The 23,336-nt window shown below is 40.9% G+C and overlaps 1 protein-coding gene across 1 annotated transcript in view; it reads right to left on the bottom strand.

Moving 5' to 3' along the window:
• Positions 1-8,034: 8,034 nt before the first annotated feature.
• Positions 8,035-23,336, bottom strand: part of CEP85L (centrosomal protein 85L) — a 464,377-nt gene continuing 449,075 nt past the window's right edge. Inside the window, exons 12-13 of the mRNA XM_085611285.1 lie at positions 22,099-22,312; positions 8,035-11,668 (exon numbers count right to left, since the gene is read on the bottom strand). Coding sequence (XP_085467411.1) covers positions 11,505-11,668; positions 22,099-22,312 — 378 coding nt within the window. The 3' untranslated portion in view covers positions 8,035-11,504. The remainder of the gene's footprint in view (positions 11,669-22,098; positions 22,313-23,336) is intronic.

Here is a 23,336-nt window from a genome sequence, read left to right as displayed (position 1 = left end):
TTTGATAACCCCATGGCAAATGAATATGTCTTCCGGAGGTATGGTCTTGAGGAATACATATCCACCTCCTTTTCGGGGCGTGGATTCTGTCAGCCACTGGGTCTTTACTTCACCAAGCATTGAAAGCTAGCCCTTCTGATTCAGGTTGAGAGTATTGATATTCCTAATCTCACATTTCTATCTCATGCACACCCTCCTGTGGTGTTTCCTCTATTATAGGTGTTTCTGCCCCCTTCCTCAGGTTCTTTACCCCGAGAAGCTTTAGTGCCTTGTAAATGACATTGACTGCTTGAAAGCCCTCTTCTTTTTCATTAAATTATAAACTTGATTTCCAGTGCCCTCTTCTTCCTCTCGATGTCGGAGGTGCTTTTGTCCTATGGGACTTTGCTTTCGAGGATCCCTGGCTCTCCAATCCTTTTTGAGCTTGATCATCCCCAGAAGTCAAGCCAACAACTTTGAGCAAATCCTTACCAATTACTTTCTTTTACTCAATAGGATGGAATGAATCTCAAGCTCCTTCGACTACAGGTTTTTTCACTATTGAGGACTTATGTTTGTGTCACTTTGTCTTCTCGTTTGAAGGCTTTGGTGTTTAAGGAGGTAGCCTGGAAGCTTTTTCATTCGATAGCTTCAAGGGCTTTTTAGTTTGGGGCATGGTAGGCATATGATCTATTCCCTTGTGATGTAAATATTTGACCGCTGGAAGAATTTTCTTAAGGTCTCTCTCTTGGTGTTCACCCTGAGCCACCTCAGAACCGACAAAGAAATCCACCTTCTAGCGACAAGGAACATCTCGCCTGCCTTTCTAACCCAGAAAGCCCAGCTATGTTCAAAGCTACCCAATGGGCTTGTTACACTTTGTCCCTATGCACCAGTATTGGTCTTAAATAGCAAACAGGCAAAGAAATCCTTAGACTTGAAATCTATTGGAAGGCACAATATATATATATATATATTGGCTGTTCATTGTTGAGAGTCAAATTACTATAGCATTTGAACATTTAAAAATAGTGCTCTTACTAAAATGACACAGAAGAAAATCAGGGAATCCACCTCTATCAACTACCATTCTCTGACTTCATTGACTCACCCCAGAATATCCCCGAAAACTTTGATCGAGCATTGATATCTGGTAACCCCTCAACTGCTTCCAAGTTCTTTTGAGGTCTTTTTGATGAACTTTCAGTGACTTCTTTGGGAGCTCTCTCAGCACACGTTCAAACACATTGGTGGGAAAAAATTATATTCTAAAGTGGTGGGCATGCAAAGGACATTGTGGGCTTATGATAGAGGTCATATCCATGATCTGCTTATGTTGATGCTCAGCAACAGTAAGGAAATAGTTTTGTATACAAACACGTCTGTAGGTAATCACTGGATGGAAGGATTATGAAAAGCATGTGACTCTCTTAGGGGAATGTGTAGGGGACAGTTCATGCTGCAAAAGGTGGTACACGCCACTGCTAAACGCCCTGCATGTTGTGCGACTCGTTCACTCAGCCTTGGGCATTAGGGAAAAGCACTTAGCACCCTGGGGGTATAAACAGTTGCAGCCTTTAATGAAAGGATAGTTCAAAGCAGTGGCGATGCGTCCATTGGGGGTGTTGGGGCGTTGCCCCACTAATGCCACATGGCCCAAACACAAGTTGCTGGAACTTCGAAATGAATTCGTTCTTGAGTCACAAATTCTTGGCTGGTGGCGGGTTACCGGGCCACACCGGAGTCAATCAGGACACTAAGGGGGTGGGGCTGCGGCAGCATCGTTTGACTGACAGTCAGAGTCAGTGAGTTAGTGAAGCGCAGCAGCATAGTGCGCATGTTCGGGCTGGTCATTTTTCTGACCATCCTAAACATGCTCACTAGCCTGTAAATTAGGAGATCGAGGGTCGCTTCATGCCGCAGCCCCCGGTCTCCTAATGGGCAGGGGTGTGTCCCTACTCAAGACAATCCAGTCGCTACTGGAGCGTCTGGATTGGCTGAGGCACGCGTTCACTGCGCAGACTGGCGCAGTCTGAGGCTGGCATAATCGCCATTGGGTGTGTGCGCCACTCGTGGGTGGCACTTGGAAACGTATGACCAAATTGGACCAATAACTGCAGCCATGCAAACAGTGATTGGCCATTTCTTTGTGACGTCGTCACACTCGCAGCAGACCACGCGGCGCCACACACACACGACACCTCGTGTCTTCTTTGGTGCGACCTGCTGCCTGTGATGTTCCGATTTTTGCTCTGTCTCTTGCTATACAGTTTATAATATTACGGTCAGTACTGAGTCCGTCGTCGCTGATTCTTGTGTACTGTGTGTAGTGATGATTGTAATGTGTACACTAAGGTTGTAATGTGTACACTAAGGTCAGCTCCAGCGAGACACCAACAGCGGCCATACATGGTGCGCGGTGCACCTGCTCAGAGGTACGGCACGGGCCATACTGCATGGTCTCTGTATCTGTAGAGTATAGCCCTCTTCCATCAACACAAAGAAAACGTCATAAGGTCCCCCCCCCCGCGGTGAGCCTTCAGTGGGAGAGTTTCACATTCGAGACCATGGCTTTGAAGCAGTGGATGAATAATTAATGTGTGCCCTCGGCCTGGTGGGCTGGGAATGTGCGAAGCTCAACATGTCCGACCTCCAAATATTATATCCTCTGTGGTTACAACAGCTACTAGACAAGCTGCCTGTCGACCGTCACATAAAGCATCCCCACTAAAAAACCGAAGTCTACCCTCTTACTTGAGCGCCGAGCGGTGGAGCACAGCTTTCAAAACTGCAGAGGAGTCACTCTTAAGCTAGTGCGAGCGGGTCTCCAAATCGGACTAAATGCATACAGGAGCTGTGTGATGCACAATGCTCCCAGACTTTAAGTGGGCCGGCGGGTTCCTCCGGGTCTCAGACCCGGCAGTAATTGAACAGTAATTGAAAAGGGATTATCTATCATTATGTCCTTAACTGTAATAGCAAAAAACACTGATTTTTTTGGGACAACAGCACCCGCGGTTCGTGGGGGGGCACAACTTTCGTGTCAGAGGAGGGCCCCCCACAGCTTCAGCTGACATGAAGCAAAGGAACTAAATAAAGCGACTTAAAAGTTGCATGGAAAGACAGGCTGACTGAGGCCTACCTGCTCGGGAAGAGGTTTACAAAAAAACACACACTTGCAGCAAACATGCAGTTATTTCTGCTCCCACTGCTCCCACAGCACCCAGTCACAGAGAGAACTTGAATACTTTCAGCCCACCCTGGAACTCAGAGGGGCTGTGAGGCGCAGCACACTACTTGTTGCAGGATTGAAAAGGTAAGTTTAAAAAACGAATTAATCTATATGTTACTGCAGGAAGGGCCAAAGGAAGGGATATGGCATTCAGCGTAAGGTATGTGCAAACAACCCAAACCCTGCACATATCTCTGTCAGGGACGTAGTGAACAATAGTGCAGCAGGTGCAAGTTGCAACGGCACCAGGTTTGGGAGATTCGAATTAAAGCTATTATTCATTTCTAAACCCTTAGATGGAAGAACAATTTCCCCTCCGTTATGTCCCTGCAACAAAATACATTTTGAGAAACTAATGAACATTCATACAGCATCTGCGCTATGTTCCTAGAAGTTAATGAAATGTACGAAGCGCACGCAGGATAAAAGACTTCAGGTACATATGCAAATACACATTATTATTTTATTTCCTTTTTTTAACATGAAACTCGTTTTCCCTGGAGAAAATTATTTTATCCACATTTTCTGAGAAATAGAGGTATTTGTGACATTTTTTCACTCTTGCTGCGCAAGCAGGTCCTACCTGCAGCAGTTGGGTGACACACAGACTCAGCGTAGCGCTTGCGCGCCAGAGACTTTCTATTCTACCGCATCCAAGTCTTGTGTTAATCACTACTACTCGCACAAAAAAGCTAAATGTACCGGGCTCTTAAAGCTCCTCAAAAAGAACACAGGTGTTTTTAACACTGATTTCTTTTTTTTCAGCCACTGAACAAACATCTGTCTAACACGCTGACAGGTCCTACTTGTGCACCGCAGCTGCATATATCAGATCACAGATGGTATAAGAGGGCTGCTTGGAGAGTTAAGATATTGTCCTTTTATTGTAGGCCTTGCGTCATTGACAAACAGTAATATGTCCTTCAGAGGCGTGAGGTGCTGCCACTGCGAGGCTGTGACATGAAATCTCCAGCTCGAGGAGGCAATATTCTTTTTGCTCAGTATATCCGTGTACAGGCAGCGCTGGATTATTAACCAGTTTAAATAAAAGCTTTTTGTTAACATTGGATGGTTCATGTAGGGATAGGTCGTGTGGCGTGTACTAGTGAGTTGTACCAGTTTCATCACTTAGGGAGATCAGATAAGCGGCACTCGTTTGTGTCCTCATTCATGAAATGTGCAAGTTACGTGAGGTAGCAGAACTAGGCCCATTCATGGCAAGCTAGTGGTGCCAGGTATGGGGTGGAGAATTATGTGGTGAACAAACAACAATAAATCAGAGATTGTTAGAGCACTAATCACCCCAAGAGGTATCAAGGCGCTTGTAGGAGGTGGAGCTACTCGAACAGCCAGGTGTTGAGTCGACTCCTAAAGTCAGCGAGGTGGTACTGCTTGACTTTGCTTTTTCCAGGATGTTGGTACTTTTTATTTAAGCAGCATATTGCGCTCTTTCTTGTCTAGTGCGTAATTTGAATGGAGTTGCAAGTATATTATGGTTCAAAGAGCACTCGCTACCACTGGCCTCCGGAAATTTTCAGAAACAATAAAAATGTCATAACGCTGATGGGTTAATGTTTTCCCTAAAGAGAGATCAGAGTTTTGTCTAGTGGAAGTTTTGACTCATGGAAAGGTAGCGCAGAAGGTTAATGTGCCTGCTGCAAAGAACATGTACCCGATGCAGATCACAAAATGCACATGATGTAAATAGGTCAGTGAGTCACTGCTTTTGTCAGAGAGATCCTTTTGTTACTTGCAGTTTGTAAGTTAGAATCCTAACATAGAACAGTGAGCTATTAACTGTCATCGAAGAGCTGCATGCAAACTGCAAGGTAAAAATTAGAGTGTTATGTTTTTTCCCCCCATTGTTTGTTTGATTATCCTAATGTTTCAAAAATAAATTGTTATATTTTTATTTGCAGCACCTGATAAAGCTGACAAGCATTTTACCTAGTTTTGGGCGAAGAACGAGAGGACCCAACCTCTTGGCTGCTCTTTCATCCCAGCTACAACCCAGCAAACACAAGTGTTAAAGGTAAGGCAACTGATGCTATATATATAGTTAAAAGAATCCCAGACTTTAACGTTCAAGTTATTGAAATGTTTGCTGCTCTTAAAGACAGGCGTGCTGATTTTAACTACAAAAAGTGAACAATGTTGAATGCTGCAAGTTTGCGACCTGTTTAGTGGTTTGTTAAATAAAAAACATCTGTGAGGTACTCAGAAATGCATTGTATCTCTAAGTCTGTTATGAAGCTCTGTGGTTATACTGAATAGGCAGCAACCTATGTTATATGACATCTCTTCATTAATGTAATAACTGCACTTTCACAATTGCTTTATTAACCTTCCTGCTTACTCAAATTTGCTTGAAAATGCACCATTTCTCCACTCTTTTTTCAAACTTTTCCTGGGGGGAGAACCCCCCCCCGAACCACCCTTAGGTTGTTCGGGCTCGCTTGCTACGCTTGCTCGCTACGGTGCAGTATGAAAATCATTTTACATCACACCACTTTCAAATGTCACCAGCCGCCACTGGTTCAAAGATGAGTCACATGATATGAAGAAGAAGCTACCTGTCCATACCTTTTTTGTTTGCTTCAAGTGCATGTTAAACTGCTCCAAACTATCACACGTTAAAAGGCAGCTGACAGGCAAGTTCTTATAGACAATGAAAGGGAAGTGAGTGGAGCCAAAACTATTTCCTACCATTTGAGTCTTCACGCAATATTTCAGTAGGGCCACCACCAGCTGAAACTGACATCTCATCAAGCAATGAAATTAAACAAGGGGAGCCACTTGCCACACAAGCTGAACAAATGCAGTACCTGGTTATGTTCCTAGCACCAGCTATGCCACTGGAGCAACTTGCAGGTGGGGTGAGGGCTGAGAGAATCATGCCTTAAAGTTGTGCATGAGCCATATCTGGCTTGTACTAAACCCGCCTGTACTACTGTGACAACTCAGGTGGTGCGCTTGTGAGGTCTGCTTACTATCAGTGAATCCCAAAAGCACAAGGTGGCTAGTTGCTGGCATTAAAATGTCATTACTTGCCTGCAATCAGTGCCCGTAAGAAGGGAGTAGTGATATTTATTTCCAATTACAGGCAAGTTCTCATGCAAGAATGTGAGTAGTAAGAAAAAAAAGTGCAGTCTTTTATATAGGTATCACAATCTATTTTGCATTATAATTAGTTATGAACAACATTTACACTTGACAAAGCAATGTAGATTATTCTGGGGATTTAATCCGCTCACGATGAGGAGTTACATGGCATCTTGAGTTGCAGCGGGTGCCACCTTGAATCTCACCAAATTAATTTGGGCACCAGTATCAATGTATGTATACAATATGTGCAGTGGCAGCTCCTCCGCTAAGGAAGAGGAGCGTCACCCCACTGCCAGGAGCAGCAAAGAAAGGAAATTATAAAATGACAATAACAGAATGTTATCATTTTATTTTTTCCTCCTGCTGTGGCAGTGCGTGAGGGGGCAGGGCGGAGCTGCAGGGGAGGAGTGGTAGAACACTGTGCGCAATGACTGTTTGGTCGGCCCTCTTGGGCTGCCCAAAACAGTCATGCGGCCCAAAACAGTCATGCGGCCCAAAACAGTCATGTGCACTTCCCTGTTCTCCATGCAGGCTGCATTACAGTCTGCATGGAAAACATGCCCACCCCTCCAGACCCTTGCTGAGCACCGCTTCCAGTTCCGACCTGGAGTTGGACACAGGTGAGCAGGGGAGAAGACGCGGGACCAGGCGGCGGCAAGGTACTTTTTTTTTTAAACAACCCACGCCCCACTCCAACCGTGCACACCCCGCCCCACCCACGAGCTCTGCCGCCCGCCCCTGAATATTTGTTTAGCCCAACACTAAATAAAAAGCATTGGAGCGCTGTGCAGGGTTGAAAATCGAGGTAGAATGAGAAAGGGATGCTAGACAGTGGATGCTGCTTTTTAGGAGGGTGTTGACTGTTTACTGCACCATGATGTAGTTTTCTTTAAAGAACTATGCCTTCAGCTCTTTCCTAAATTGAAGAAGGGTAGGAGTGGTCCTGACTGACACGAGGCTGTAGTTCCAGGAGCTTGCTAAACAGGAGGAAGTGACTTCTTGCCTAGTTTTATCTTTCTTGCAGTTCTTCATCTCCATTCTGATGTTTTTCCAGCTACAGGTATTAAGAACCTCTAGAGAACAAAATAACCGGAGATGGTGATCTGCTCAGCCAGATAGGCAGGGTGGTGGATTTGATGGCTTTGTTGATGATGCCGCTAGCTTTTAAGATGTTGTGGACCAGGAAGGAGAGCTAGCGGAGTTCCATTAGTGTGGGGCTGAAGTGGTCATACTTCTTCAGGCCCTTGATGAGGAGAACCTGTGGCAGGTCCCTCCACAACAAGACTGCGTATCTGACTTCAGTAATGGGCTGTTCCTCTACTATTTGACACAGCAAGGAGGTGTGACTGCTGCTGCCAGAAGCCACCAACTACTACATTACCTACTATTTTGGTGCTGGCCTGACCATGTCTTCCGTGCTCTCCTCAAAACGGCTGAGCAACAAATCAGCCAAGAGTCAACTGAAGTTCATACAGAGGCAGCATTAAAAGTATAGAACTAAAGCCTCATTACCATATTCCTGAATTATGTGCTTCTGGAACTAATGAATGGTTCTGTAATATACAAAAAAATTCAGTCACAGCATGGCTGTAAACGCATAAAGTAATTTGCATTCATCAGAAATTACACACTGTTGTAGAAGCAGATAAACCAAACACAATAGGTACAGGGGAAGAAGTATCTTCCCCACTAGTAAATAAGGGTGGACCCATCAATCCTTTGATTCTGTAACAAAATTTATTTTACTCTGTAAATACATGTTCAAAACATGAGCAAACAAATTGTCAGTGGAAAAATACTAGCAACTAACATTTACTTTATAAATAGAACTTTGGCATTCAAAATTCTAGCTGCAAATCCTACTTACAAAATATTTTAAAAAGAGGCAGGAAGAAGAAACCTAAAGGCATGAGCCATCCAGTGGCTCTTACTGTTTTTAACACTTGATGCATTTTCTTTTCTCTGCGTTCATGACAACTCTATGTACAAACGAGGTATTTAGCGCGCTTGAAATTCAGACCCACATTTACACAATACGATGCTGGCAATCCTCAGGGATTCATACATAATGTACATATAGTCCAGCTCTGCATATGAATTTCAATTTTTGCTCACCATCTCATGCCGTCCTTCCCTCCTTTTCACTATAGACGGAAGTATAATCCATAGCTTTATACGGTGGATTTACACAGAACCTTCAATGTGAAAACCACATCATACAAATTTCTTCATGGCATCTAGCATTTACATTATAAATACAGCCTTCTAACAAGAGCAATCTAAATGACAGCAGGTTCAAAAAAGCAAGTGAATGCCATAGAGCATGGAGTTTGGGGAAAGGCACAGAGACAAACAGTAGTCAAATTAGCATCACTGGAGAGTTCTTGATTATATGTAAACTTTTGGGTTAGACTCAATATTCACTGGATAACCGGGACAAATTTTCCTCCGCTAGAAGCACCCCCTCTCAAATATGCTTGATTATCCCAGCGAACCAATCCTGATACAGCACAAGACAGAGGCATGCCAAAGATATTTAACGCATGCATTATCCAATTCGCTGGAAAGGTGTTATGAGCTTACTCAGTTCCAGTAGACTGATGATGTACTGAAAATTTTCACTAAAATCTTATCAGATAGTTTTGCAGCAATTCGCGAGTTAAGACAACACTTTTCATTTTCAACTCGAAATTTATAGAATTTATCCTAAACATTCATCTATTAAGGGACCCACATCTAAATCCACATGGACATAAAGTATCTTTACACTATATTACAGTGTAATGTTTCCTTGTAAGGAACATTTTAAATTTCTTCTACGTATTTTTCTAAGCCAATAAGTCAGTAATGAAAGACGCTTTGCCTAAAAGGCATTAGGACAAGCTCCATGGCTACCAAGCACACATTTCCACTTCGCAAAAAGTAAGTTGTCTATGAGCTTCACTTTCCAAGAACGATGTACACCATTTATGGAAATGTTTTGCCATCACAAAGACATTCTACGCGGGTAGACCCTTTTTTTCTGCCAAGGGTTACTGGGCTTGCATAGATCATAAAAAAAATACTTCAAAAATACTGTTCTTTTTTAAAAAATAGAAAAAATATATCTATATTTGTTTCTGTACAGCTATTAAATATAGTTATTAGGACGGAGGAATCTTAATGACGACACACAGAGTCCTTAGAGCTAATCGGTGTATGGGACAGCTCGCGTTTTGTTTTTAGGAAGACCTCCTTCTGATACATGAAGAGGACAATACTCTACAAAACACTTTGATATCCCTATTTACACATCCAAAGCCAAAGACTAACATTAAATACATACACAACTTCTATTGTATGAAGATTAAAAATTTTGCATGATTTGACCAACTTCAATTTAGAGATTACATAGCAATACTCATAATCTTCCCTTAGTTAGGATACCGTATTTATGTTTCAGGACGGCTACAATCTACAATACAGTAGTTTATTACTGTAAGTATACACTGTACAATCTACGGATTGTAGCCCTAACACAACGTATAAATATTGATACTTCTATAAATCCAATCATAAAAAAACTCCCCAACTTTTCTAAGCATCCATGGGTAATTAAAGATTGCCCAAGCTTTGCAGATTGTCTCCTACAGCTACAATTGTCACAACCAAACCGGCTTCACGCAATAAATAATCAAGGCTACCATTCGCTGACCCACTCATCTATAATAAATAGGATATCCATGTGAATCACATTATCAATCACCCATTTCTGTCTTAACCACGCCATACAGGAGCACATTCAAATCTTGTAAACGAAAACAGACCTAGTCAGCAGCCAATATCACTATTTACCTTATATATTGGAAACCATAAATAAGAATCATAGCTTTGTGTGCGGCATCATTTTAGGTAAGGTCTGCAAAAGTAACATGGGCCAATTCAGCACCCTTGCACAGGCAAGACTGCGGTGCTACAGGCCCTGGGGTAGGGAAGCGCAATGCTTCCAAATCAAGTGCATTACATACTTTAAAACCTCAGTGTGCTATAACACAACACGGGCATAGCTTAGCAACGGTCAGTTCAGTAAACTAATACTAGTCGTTGTATCCTTAGACATGGTCGTTCATCTGGACCAAACTCTCAAATGACCCCTACAATCGGAGGAATGTTTTTAATCAACATTCCACCAACAAGTCCATTGATGCTGTACCATTGTGCATTGATGGAGACAAAGGGGCAGCATGTGGAAACACAAAACAACTATTTTAAAAGTACCACTCATTGGCAAGGTTAGCTGATGTTTTGGAAATGCAATATTAGAACAAATAGCATTGTCAGTATATGCACTTCCCATCTCACTTTCGTTCTGTTGGAAGCACTCTCTACATCTCTACTGCCTCAAAGCCACTTCTGGCATACATTAGCTAATCATCATGATTCTGTTAGGCATACCAACTTTACAATGAAGAATTTACCTTTTCTACAACAACTACTGAACCAGTCAGTGGGTAACTCAAAAGATCATCTATGGATATTTACAGGTGCAGGATTCATCCTCAATAAGCAGCTTGGTGCTCCCAACATTGTCTCAAAAATTGGCTGGCTCTTACATTGTATCTTTATTGTGTAACCTCTATGGAGTTCTTGCCCTATACTGTGTTGCACAGAAGGAAGAAAGACAATAGTGACAATGTTCTGCTTCTTCGAGTACGTGCGCTATGTCCAGTAGAAGTACCACAAAGCAGTGGCCCTGTGCGGAGCCACACGAGCATCACGTTAAAAATGTCAGAGCAGCAGAACAGACACAGAAAAAATACATTTCCAAATGACCTTTCAGTTAAACCACCACATAACACTTTTAGCATGTTTTGCTTCATGAACCCTCCACTGTCTACTGCACAAACAATTTAAAACAGTCAAATGGGAGACACATTCCATCTCCTCTCATTTTAAAACATTTCACAGCTTGGTCCAACACTTAGTAGTTTGGAGAAGGGAAAGCACAGTTTTCTGGCACTTCTACGACCATGTTTTCATCAGACGAAAGAGGAGAAGGGCTCCTGGTGTTCATTGTGCTTTCCAAACGTATTCATTCGCCAGTGACCACCAGTATATATATAGCTCTGTAACGGAAATGCATGGAGGGAGAGTGAAGCAGCAGCAATTTCACATCAAAAGTCAATACTGCTCTGAGGCAAGCTGTGGGTCACTGGGTTATGCAGTTGTCCCCCATATCCTGAGCGTAACAGTCTGATATTATAGTTCTTAATTCATCGATGTCCTGCCGTAACTGATGCACATCGCTGAGTTTCGTTTGAAGAGATTCTGAGCTGTGACATTCATCACTTTCTTCAGATGAGGCATTCAAGGCTGTTAGAAAAACAAATGAAAAAATAAACAAATGCAGATGTGTATAAAAAAGATAAATCAGTATAACAGTCATATTTTCTAAGAGTCTTCAAACTACACTGAATAGAATAAGTTGTAAAGTTGAAGGAGTGTACACATATTTACACATGTTATAGAACACTGGTAACTTAGGAATTAGGGGCCATATGTATGAAGCCAAATTGCGATCGCAAACGCTGAAATTCGCAGAATTTCAGCATTTGCGATCGTAATTTAGGCAGTGTACAATGTAGCACACAAAAACCCACTCGCAAAATAATGAATTGCGATTCCCTATTTTGCGAATGCATTTAAGGAATCCCAAATTGCGATTCCGTAAATGCAATGTAGGAAGCACCCAAGTTGTGCGATTTTGGCTTAAGGAATCGCAAATTACCACCAACTTCAGGATGGTGGTAATTTGTGATTTCTTTGAAAAATGCACTTATTTGCATTTTTCAAAGTGCCATGTGGCGCACATACATGCCCTTAGGGCATGTATGTGTGCCACATGTGCACACATGCTTATTTCAGGGGTGCAACAGGGTGTCCTTTTGACACCATTGCAACCTTGAAATTGCATTCTCATTTTGCGATTCTCTAATTGGGAATCACACATTGAGAATGTCTTCCCATTCATTCCTATGGGCCTCCTAGCCCATAGGAATGAATGGGAAGGTATTCCTTATTTGCGAATCTCAAATTTGCGATTCGCAATTAAGGAATATGTAGGATTCGCAAAATTATTTGCAAATCCTACAAACATTGCATTTTGAGATTCTCTAATTGCGATTCCCTAAAGATCGCAATTTGAGAATTGCAAAACGCGTTTTTCATACATATGACCCATAGTCCTATAAAGCCATCAAGGGGTTCTGGTGACAAACCATAAGATGTATGGTCAAGTTGGTGGTGTTATCTGCAAGCCGGGATGGCAATACTGGACCATATTACCGGTGATTTCTTAAGTATTTTTTGTATTCCATATTTATTTTGGTGTTGTAAACGTGAATTTTACCAGTTGGCTTGGAAGGCTTCTATGACAACCTATGTATCTTTGCAGTAGAATTAGGTCAAACGTTTTAGGACTTCTGACTGAGCTTAAAGGATCAATGGAAATGTTCAGAATTAGTAGCAGCAGAGAATTGCTAGACCTGCCTTGAGTGTTTTGCTGTGGCTTAACTTAAGAACTACCACATGCCCTGGTGTCTAGGTGAGTGTAGATCACAGAAAAGCCTGCAGAGTGTATCCTTCCTGCATCCTTGAGAGAGATTTGCAGCACCTACTTTAACATTGGATATACAAGTCTGCCAAAAAATAAGGACCCCAGAGCAGGAAATTAGAAATCAAACACTAATAGGAACCTTCTTTCACACATTTAGGTGTAGTGGAGGACAAGTTGCTTACGACTGGTGGTAAAAGTTCTCCAGGACGATGCAATTCCTTTCTGGTTCCTTCCCGCAACGTGCAAGAACTGAACGTCGTCTTTCTATTGGGCTAGGTAGAACATTGGGAGGGTCTCCAGTAGATGATGCTGGGTTAGTTATGGAAAAGTGGTACCATTCTGGAAAATCTAACCCCTATTCATGGACAAGGAGCCACCAAAGCCCCGGTAACTGTGCTAAATCATGAACCTAAAGTACAAGTGAATAGCTGTTGTGCCCAAACGCCAAATGGTACACCTACTACAAAAAGAAAGAAAGGGGGTAGGAAAGTAACGATGGGCGCTAGTAAGAATGCGAAGGGCCCTACTGTGAGAGCTGGCACAAGACTAACTACCGTAGCCTGTAAAAGAACAACTGAGCAAAATTTGCTTATAAATGCACAAATGACACAGATTACAGATACCATTCTAGGCAAAATTGAGGAAATGTTAATGCCAACTAATGATAAACATAATAAATTATCTACGGAAGTTTTTAAGATTAGTGGTATGCTTAAGGACATAAGCACTAACAATAAAAAAGAGATAAATACAATAAGGTAAGATGCAATTGGTTCATTACAACAAATAACTGACCCTTCAAAAAAGGTATTGAGTAATGGCAAAAAAAGAGTTGTACCAAGGGGTATAAACGACCCATCAACTTCAAAGGAAATAAGTGGGAGATCCACACTAGGAAATAACATTAGCGAAAGACAGCAGGCTGAGGCTAATCAAGCGGAACAATCCTATGAATACAGATCTGGCCCAGATAGATCAAATACTATAAACCCTGTAAAAGGGAGGAGAATAGGGCCAATAATATTAATAATAGAGCAAATGGATCTATAAATCTACCACATGAATGCTGCCCTTATGTGGCAGTGTTAGTTAATATCCCCCATTGCAGCCAGGACAAAATGAGTCTTATGATAGCCTAAAGATCAGAGTAGTGGATTTCCAGTTGAAGGAGCTGACCAAATACTGCTCACGCAGAGAGTGAGTTGGAAAGGCCCCTTACGCAAGACTTATAAAGGGGATTGTATCATCATTAATTTAAAAAAACCAAGATTGGCAAGAATTACTCTAGGCACCTAAGGCCGACCCAAATGAGGCCAGAAGGAGAATACAGCAAACCTGGGGCGCCCTTTGATATGTTTACTCACCCCCAATACGCATTACTGATTTCAAATAGATTCCAGGCCCTGAGCAATCTACAAGATATCGACTGACAAAGGGGTTGCTATCCGGCCAGCATTGATACTAACGTTACTGGAATAGGGATAGCAGACAGTCGTAGAATTCAACAAGTTGTAGATGCTTTTTTCGATAGGGCCCCATCTGATATCATAATTGCTGATGGTTCTAGAGTTGATTGCTGTGATATTAATAGTTGCATGGTATCGGAAGTAATGACTATCCCCCCTGATAGATCTTCATCGGTTACTATAAACAAAGACTGTATTCCTAACAAATCAAATGATATAAATAGGGACGTAGATAGTCATCTGGAGACTCCGACTGCTATTTTAGAAAGCAGTATAGGAAATGGCTATAAAATAGCAACTTGGAACAATGCAGGTTTCATGAGCAAACGAGACACATTAGGATGGCAAGACTTTATTAATGGGTTAAACGTGATTTGCCTGCAAGAAACTTGGTGCCTCGACCCAATATATATAGATGGATTTTCGTCATATTGGTTAGAGGCTGTACCATCTAGTGCTGGAAGAGCGAAAGGGGGGTTATTGACCCTCATTTCGAATAACTTACCAGTAATTGTTAAAGAAGTAGCTACAATTGGGGCACACTCACAGATCATATGGCTGCACTATAAAGAGGGGAGGGATGTGATTGAGATCAACTACTATAATAATGTGTTTGACACTAACAGGAGTAACATTGTAATTGAGTTGGATAAAGGGCTAGATTCCTTTATAGATTCCATTAGTAATAATGTGGTACTCATATGGGTTGGAGGTTTTAATATCCAAACATGCTCCCTGGCAGCCACTCATGTTTGTGTCATCAAGAATGACAAAGGGAACGATTGTATACATTTTATACATAATGCATATGGGGAAATGTTAAATACAGTGATTGCTAAATATGAACTCGACATATTACAGTGTGCTTTTGATACTGATGGGGACCCAATACCAACATTGATTGGGAAGAATGCTAATTTGAATATTGATCATGTCTTAATTTCATCTAACGCTACCTACATGTGCGATATCCTACGGGTTGCCCAATTATCACTAAGTGATCATAATTGTATTGTTATGTCATTTCAAATGTGGGGCCAAAAAAGGTCAATGCATCAAGGTACAGTAGTAAACACTGCCCCACATAGACCCAATGGGACCTGTATTAGCTGGGATGGTGTGGAATCCCAAAAAGTTATAAATGAAATTCTTTTAAAATGTAACACAGAGATTATCTATTGTTTAAAAGGAGATGTAGACCCTAGGGGAGCTGATTGTTAACTTTATAAAGATTAATACTATTATCAACAGGATTTTAACTGCACACATTAGGGAGGGAAGGAAAAAACAGAAGGGGTGTTTTCATCATACTTTCACCGAAGCATTAAAGCAACTGAAACAAGCTCTACAATGCAAGAAAAGAGAGAACGTATAAATTAAAAACTTATGATATAATTATAAACTTATCCTTGATACGAAGAAAAGGGAGCTACAAGAGATAGCATGGGACAAACTCTCCATGGCCGCAAATATGGCAAATACTAAGTTATTTTGGGATACTGTAAATATGCTGTTTTTGAAGGATGACTCACTCCCGGAATTATTATCCTACATTACAAGCGAAGCTTGGGTAACACATTTTAGGGGTAATTTGAATCCAACGGGTGTTGATACATCCATGGCACTTAATCCAAAACAGAGTGAGTGGATTGCTATAACATTAAAGCTTACAGTGGAAGAAGTCCAGGAAGAACTGAGGGGCAGTAGGGGAGGGGAAGCTCCAGGACCTGATGGAGTACCTGTTGATGTATATAAAGCTGAGCCCGATTTGTGGATGCCAATTCTCACAAGGGTTTTTAATCAAGCTGTGACAAAGTGTATACCTCCATTATGGGGTCAGTCAGTTATTGTCCCCATCTATAAAAAAGGAAATAGGTCAGAAGCTAAAAACTATTGTCCCATTTCACTTCTAGATTAATCCATCAAAGTAATGAGTAAAGTTTTATTATTGCGACTGGAGAAATTGGCAAAAGACAATGATATACTTTCTCCAGCGCAATATGGTTTTAGAAGAGGATTAGGGACTATAGAACAATGTATTAATCTGGAGTTGCTAAAAGGCAAATTTACACGTGCTAAGGAGGGGAGAATATACCTATGCTTTGCCGATTTAAGTAGTGCCTTTGACCTATATGACCATACAATTTTGTGGCATACGTTACTTAAACTGGGGGCACCCAAAGGTATAATTAATTTTCTTGTAAGGCTTTATGAAACGTTATCTTGCAGAGTGAGATATGGACAACAGGGCGAGTGTACCTCAACGTTTTAAGTAAAATGTCGTATTCGCCAAGGCTGAGTCCTTGCCCTCCTACTTTTCCCACTTTTTATTAATGAAATTGATAAAGCGTTGCAGCTGGAGAAGGAAGACGCACCATTAGTATCTGGCAATCTCATACTGATTCTATTATACGTAGACGATGCGGTATTATTGTCTAGGACCCCGGTTGGTCTACAACGACTCATGGACAAATCTAGTATGTTTATAGGGAAAAGAAACCTGCTAATTAATAAAACTAAAACCTTTACCATGATATGTGGCACCAAAACTACAAAATGGAAAACCTTCTATATTGATAGCACCCCAGTTCGGACTGTTACAAAATTTTGCTATCTAGAGGTAACCTATACCAGCAATGGGAAATGGAATCAGGAATTATTTAATGTTCGTTCTAAGAATGCACATGGGCTTTTTAGATTTGCATCTAAATGAGGTAATTACCCTGTAAAATGCTGACAATTTATAAGGCGAGATGTGCTACTACAACCTTATATCGTGCGGGGGGATATAATTGCAGCCAGGCACTACAACAAGAAGAAAATGCTTTTTTAAAACATCTCCTAAATCTACCTCCCTCAGCATCCACTGAATTAATACATAGGTAGGTCGATTTGACATACCATGCAGATTTGACCTCTATGCGGCCACTGCTGGTATGGAGATCGATATAGGCTAAAAATGAGACAGTTTTTAATAGCTCTATTATTAAAGATTGTTTACTCCTTGAGAAAAAATCACGTATCCCGTGGTTAAAAAATGTTATGGATACATAGAGCAAGTTATTTAACATCCAGATTCTTGATAACCCGGGTACAGTGGTCTACTTCTATAAAAATGAAATTAACTAATCATTTTTGCTATACAAAAAATAAACTTGTAAGAGTACTATAGAGAAACAATCAAGTTTTAAATGTTATCAATCAATTGAATCAAAAATGGAATTCAAGATTATTTGATTACAGTGAACAAAACCTCACATCGCTATGTGCTGACTAGACTGAGATTAGGCATAGTACACCACCTAGTTGCATTTCCAGTTATAAAAATATGCCCTTTGGATTCTACCCCTTGCGATGAATCTTCTAGACAAAGCGCTGTGCATTTTATGCTTTTTGTTAATTTTATTTGCATTTTAGATGTTTTTATCTGAAACGCTTTTTATAAAAAATAGTGTAAGATCGCATCATGCTGCTATGAATTTGCTCCTTGCACTGAATTACCCGGGAACTTGCTATCATGTAGCATTATATATTTTAAAAGCAATTAATGTCAGGAAAGGTATTTTTACTATTAATTGATCAAAGATAAGATATATGTGAGACTGTACAATGTTGATATGGCCAGCTATTGTTTTTGAATGGTTATGAAATTAGGCATTGCGCTGTGGTATTAATTTTTTAAGATATGTCCTCTATGGCAATGGAACCTGTGACCAAATCAAATAATTGATTTTAAATGTGTATTTTAACTCATGTAACGCTTTTATGGTTGTTCTAACAAACCGAATAAAGTATATTGAATCGACATCCCTTCTTGGAAAATTCAACGGAGCAAAACAAACTGCATTTCCGTTTCTCCCTGGTGGCAAGCGGATCGTTCTTCAGTGTGCCACGAGTGGGACTACTGGTCCATTACTTTCTACTATAATTCCTGTTTAAGATTTACAAACAGTCTGCTGAGAAAGCTGCGTTGATGATCACCTTCTGTGACAGATCAATTTTTATGTCTCTAACCAAGTCCCACAGCACAGTCACTGCACCTCATTGGAGTTTTAATCCAACTCTGGCCTGCTTGTTTAGGTAAATATTGCAGATGTTTTGCCTGTTAGTATTTGGACATGAGCACTCCTTAAATATAGGAGAAAGACTACGGGTTAATTTGAGTAACTTCAGTTTCAAGACCTAGATAGGGGACTTACAGGGAGCAGAGTGTAGGATCATCTGTGTTTGCTCCCTAGCCATGGAAAGATGCATCTGTGACCACTGTCACTTGATGCCAAGGAGGTCTTAAAGGGTGACACAGCAACAGATTGTCTGGATCGGTTTACAATATTAGAAATTGGATATGCAATGGAGGTGTACAACGCACTTTAGCTGACATAGTTCTGATCCATATCATGTCATGTCAACAGTAATTTTCAAAAGTACAAGAAGAACCAGAAAATATAGAAAACCATAAAGACTTGAAGGTGTAGGACAGCCTTTTTTATTTGGTGCATTGACATTGAGATCATCTGGTTTCTACTTAACATTCTCTCTCAACACATGGCTAGAGTGTTTCCACAAATGCCCCAATGAACTGGTTGGGCTAGCGAAGGATGAGCCATAATTGCTTCTCATTCCATGTAAAGCCGAACTTTTTTATAAGAATGGTTGTAGCAGTAATGATCCTTAACAAATGAGGTGGAGAAGAAGCCAATCACCAGGTAAGTTGAGACGAAGTGTCTGCAACGGTGCAGCTGAACTACAAGTACCAACATCATCTTTTTGAGCATCCTCGAAGCACAGGCCGGTCCAAAGGGCAGGACAGCAAATTAAAAATACTGATCTCTTATTAAAATTAATTCTGGGAGTTTCCAGTCCCGGGTCGATATCAGGATATCAGAGTATAGGCATCCTGGAGAGATAAAGAAACCAGAGAGTATGGCTAATGAAGAGTTTGCAGGGACTGAGGTCCCATCAGCATATCAAACCTGCCTTTTTCTGAGAAATGTATTTCATTATCTCAAGGTCTAAAATCAAGTGCAAACCTACCCCTTTCTTGGGATACAGCAATATCTGGAGTAATACCCCTTTTGATTACTAATGGGGGCACTAGTTTGTTTGCCTTTTCACTAGTAGAGAAGATATCACTTTGCTGAAGATGTTTGTGTGGGGCAAGAACAAGGAGGTTAACATGGACTTCCTCAGAAAATGTAGAGAGAAACCATTTATCAGAATCTGGAGGATCTACTGGTGTGAAATGTTTTGTCTGACCTTCTTGAAGTAGTGCGACACCTGTCCTCCAATCACTAATCCTTGAGCGGGTAAGTTTGATGCCTCAGAGAACTTTGGGTGTTGCTGGTACTGATAAGGAAGAGGAAGATAACAGTGTTTCTCTCCCCTACCGCTACCTCTGGTTAACTGGTGACCGCAGTCCTTATACTTCTGATTTAGTTGATGAAATGTCGGAAGAGCGGGGCTAACTCCCATGCTTCAGCAGTCATTCAGCTCTTTTGGAATGTTTCTGAAGAATCCGTTTTTTTTTCTGAAATGGTGCTGGCTGACCACTTGAAGGGCATACCGAGCAACTGTGTACGAACCGCCCTCAATAAGAAAGTGGTTCTCACCTAGGCAAGTCTGTCAAAGACTATACTGAACTACACAGATCTGCCAACTGCATCCAAGCCAGTCAGCACAACCTACTTTGACACAGTTATCAAATAACAGAGTTTCTCTGCCTATGAAACTAAACTCTGTCAAGCTTGGGTTAGCCATGGCTGCAATCTCCCATAAAGCACGGGTGTACCTTACCAAAAGGCAAGCTGTATTAGACATATTTATAGCAAGACTGCCCTACACAAATATTTACTTCACCAAAGCCTCAATTCTCTTAGATTCTCAGGTATAATAGTAAGGATGGGGTGCATGAGGGCACATAGATCATATGAGGCATCCTGTCATCTGACAATACACCACAGACGGTATGAGGATAACTAGCAGACATATGTTTATGGCACAAGTTGTTGGATTTCAAGTAAGATGATTTGGGAGGTGACAATCTCCTCAACTGAGAACAACATAAATGCTGAGGATACATTAAGAAGTCTCAGCCACTCCGAATCTTGTATCTATAAAGGCATAGCCTATGTACTGCACGGTCGTCGCTTTCGGTGTCTGATTACATAGACAGTTGTTCAGCTGCACCTGGAGACAGTGACTAGATATTGCTATAAAGTTTTCTGGGTCCAATCTTGGTGCCTGAGTAGAAGGTTCACGTAAGGAATCAGCAGACACAAGCCTCCAATAGCCACCATCCATATGTGTGGAGGTATTAGAAGGGATTTTTACTGTGGTGTATGAGGTAGTTGGAGATATAACCACTACTGTATACGTGTGTGTAGGTAGGAGGAAGCAGCAAATGGCACTTGGCTGCCCCCAAAGGAGAAGAGGGCGGGTTGTTTCACTACAAAGCAAATAGGGCAAAGGTATGTGAATATTTTCATAAGCAATCAAGTGGGCAGGAAGGATGTGGTATCAGTATGTTTTGTAGGAGCACATGTCAAACACTCTTAACTAGTGCATGTGGAAAGGATAACTGGTGGGTTCCTGATCCTGAATGGCTTGACGTAGGATGTTAGACCTTTTAAAAGATACCAGCAAATTCAGTCCTGTTGTATCCTGCTTAGCATCTCTCAGGGGTAGCCACCTTATTTACGTTGTAGGTTGGTGTGACTGTTTACACAATTTCTAAAGAGTGTTTCAGGACACTTTCTGGGGGGGTGGGGGGCGGGGGGTGGTTCTCAAAACTAAGATGGGATCACAGGATAATGCTTCCCATATACTGTATAACAGAGTATAATCCAGATGTTTTCATTGACCTCAATTTCCCTACTGTTTTTTTGGTGACCAAAAAACCCAGTAGGAACATTGAAATTGAGGTCAGTGAAAACACCTGGGCTCTAATCCAGGTGTAAGAGGACAGGGCACTTTGGGTTGGTGTGACTGACTTTCAAGCATTTTTCAAGTTTACTTGACAGAACATTTTGGATTTTGTTTTATATAGCGCTGGCCATTTCATAGCTGTCTAAATTATACTTCCTGCTACAATACAATTTAATGGTACTCAGTTTATCAGCTTAAGAAGAATGAAAGACTGAGTTGGTCACAATAGTAGTGACCAACAGGTCACACAGGATGTTAGAAGTAGGTCCTTAAATACCAAGCAACCTTGTCATATAATATTCAATTTATCTGCATGTTTGAAAATTCCAAATATACCTCCTTTCAAATGATGTGGTGTGACTTTCAAAAAGTAGCCTCAAGAATTTCCCTGCTCCACTTATTGCTGAGGATCATATCAAGCTTGTCTCCATCAAGGCAATATTGTCAAATTTGCAGTCGCCTTAGATACAGATTGTATAAGAAAACAGCCAACATCATATAGCGCAAACACATACACAGTTGCGGGATGCAACCTTCAAATTAAGAGGAAACAACTGCAAAGTGTTATCTGTCCTTAGCTACTGAAGTAAAAAGTATATGCAGATGTGAAGGTCAAAATATTTGAAAGGCGCATTTGTGATGATTTGGATTTAGAATATCAAAATTTCCCCAATAATTGTTTTACAAATAAATTTAGAAAGGAATGAAAAGATGAAGGGGAAATGGTTATATGGCACCTTTTTGCCAAAATATCTGATTTTCTTCACTGAATGGCTTTTTATGTTAACATTACTTACGGTCTATTCCTAGAAGTAGAGTAAGGTTCGGCTCCTTGCCCTGGGCTCTCTGGTTCAGAATACTGCACAGCGCTTTGAGGTCGAACAAGCAGTGCGACAACTCCCTGAATAACTGATCTGCCACTGGGATCTTCTCGGACAGTGGCTGTCGTGATATCTGCATCTGATGAACTTGTTCCTTAAGAGATGAATTTTCTTCTTTTAATCTTTGGCTCTTAGAAAGAGAAAAACAAAATGTTATTATTGTATGTTTTTAATCCTAGTTTAGATATTTGATGATGATATTAAAATATTTTCAAGAGGTTTTTGAAAGATATGTACTAGAAACCAAAACTACAGGACACCTCATATATCAGCTGTAAAGGACATGATCCACTCTGCTCAGCAACAGCAGAGTAAGGTGTATCTAATCCAAACTACAAATGCTGGTCTCTTACTAATATTCTGCTTCACTCACTTACGTATACAATTTTGAAAATATAGGCACTGCTAAACGAAAAATAATTTAAAAATAATTGTTGAACAGTTATACATGAAATGCAGTGGTAATCACAGGCCTGATATTCAATAACCGAGTAAGTTATTTTACAAATTAATTCTGGAACAAAAATAGCCACCCAGCAAACACCTAAAACTACCTTTTCATGATTTCAGACCGCAAAAGATTGTGAATTGTATAATGAAAACAAACAATACCAAGGAACAAAGAGCATTTAGTACTTGGTAGTCAAATGTGATTTTAGGAAATTATGTCCAATGCTTATTATATAATAAGCAACATATCAATACAGCATACAAATATACAATTTAGTGCTCAGTTGAAAAGAACACAAATACACACAGTTTCCCAAATACTACTCACCCTCTGTTATCATTAGGCTGATAACCTATTAATGCCAGGCAGCTGTTTGTTACCTCAGGTACTGGAAAACTACTAGTATTACCGGTATGATTTTTATCACCATATTTCACCACACTGTCAGTCCAATGTTCAGTTTTTGTTTATGGTATTTTCCCTAATTTGAAGACGCTGGGTTGTTCCCCATCTGCCACTTGGCCTTCATTAATACGAAAAGTTAGGAAGTGAGAACAGGGTCTCAGCCGCTAGGTATTGACAAAATATCATTTCTAGCAGGAGGGAATAACAAATATACCCAACACGCACCCCAAAAGCTTACCAGTCTGCATGAAGGTACTCCTTGCAGCCCCTATGTAGAATTTGTGAGTAACCTAAAGGG

Source organism: Triturus cristatus, chromosome 6 (genome assembly GCF_964204655.1).
Source record: "Triturus cristatus chromosome 6, aTriCri1.1, whole genome shotgun sequence".
In the NCBI taxonomy this organism is placed as follows: Eukaryota; Metazoa; Chordata; class Amphibia; order Caudata; family Salamandridae; genus Triturus; species Triturus cristatus.
The sequence above is the reverse complement of the archived record's forward strand: the minus strand, read 5'-3'. Positions and strand labels throughout refer to the sequence as shown.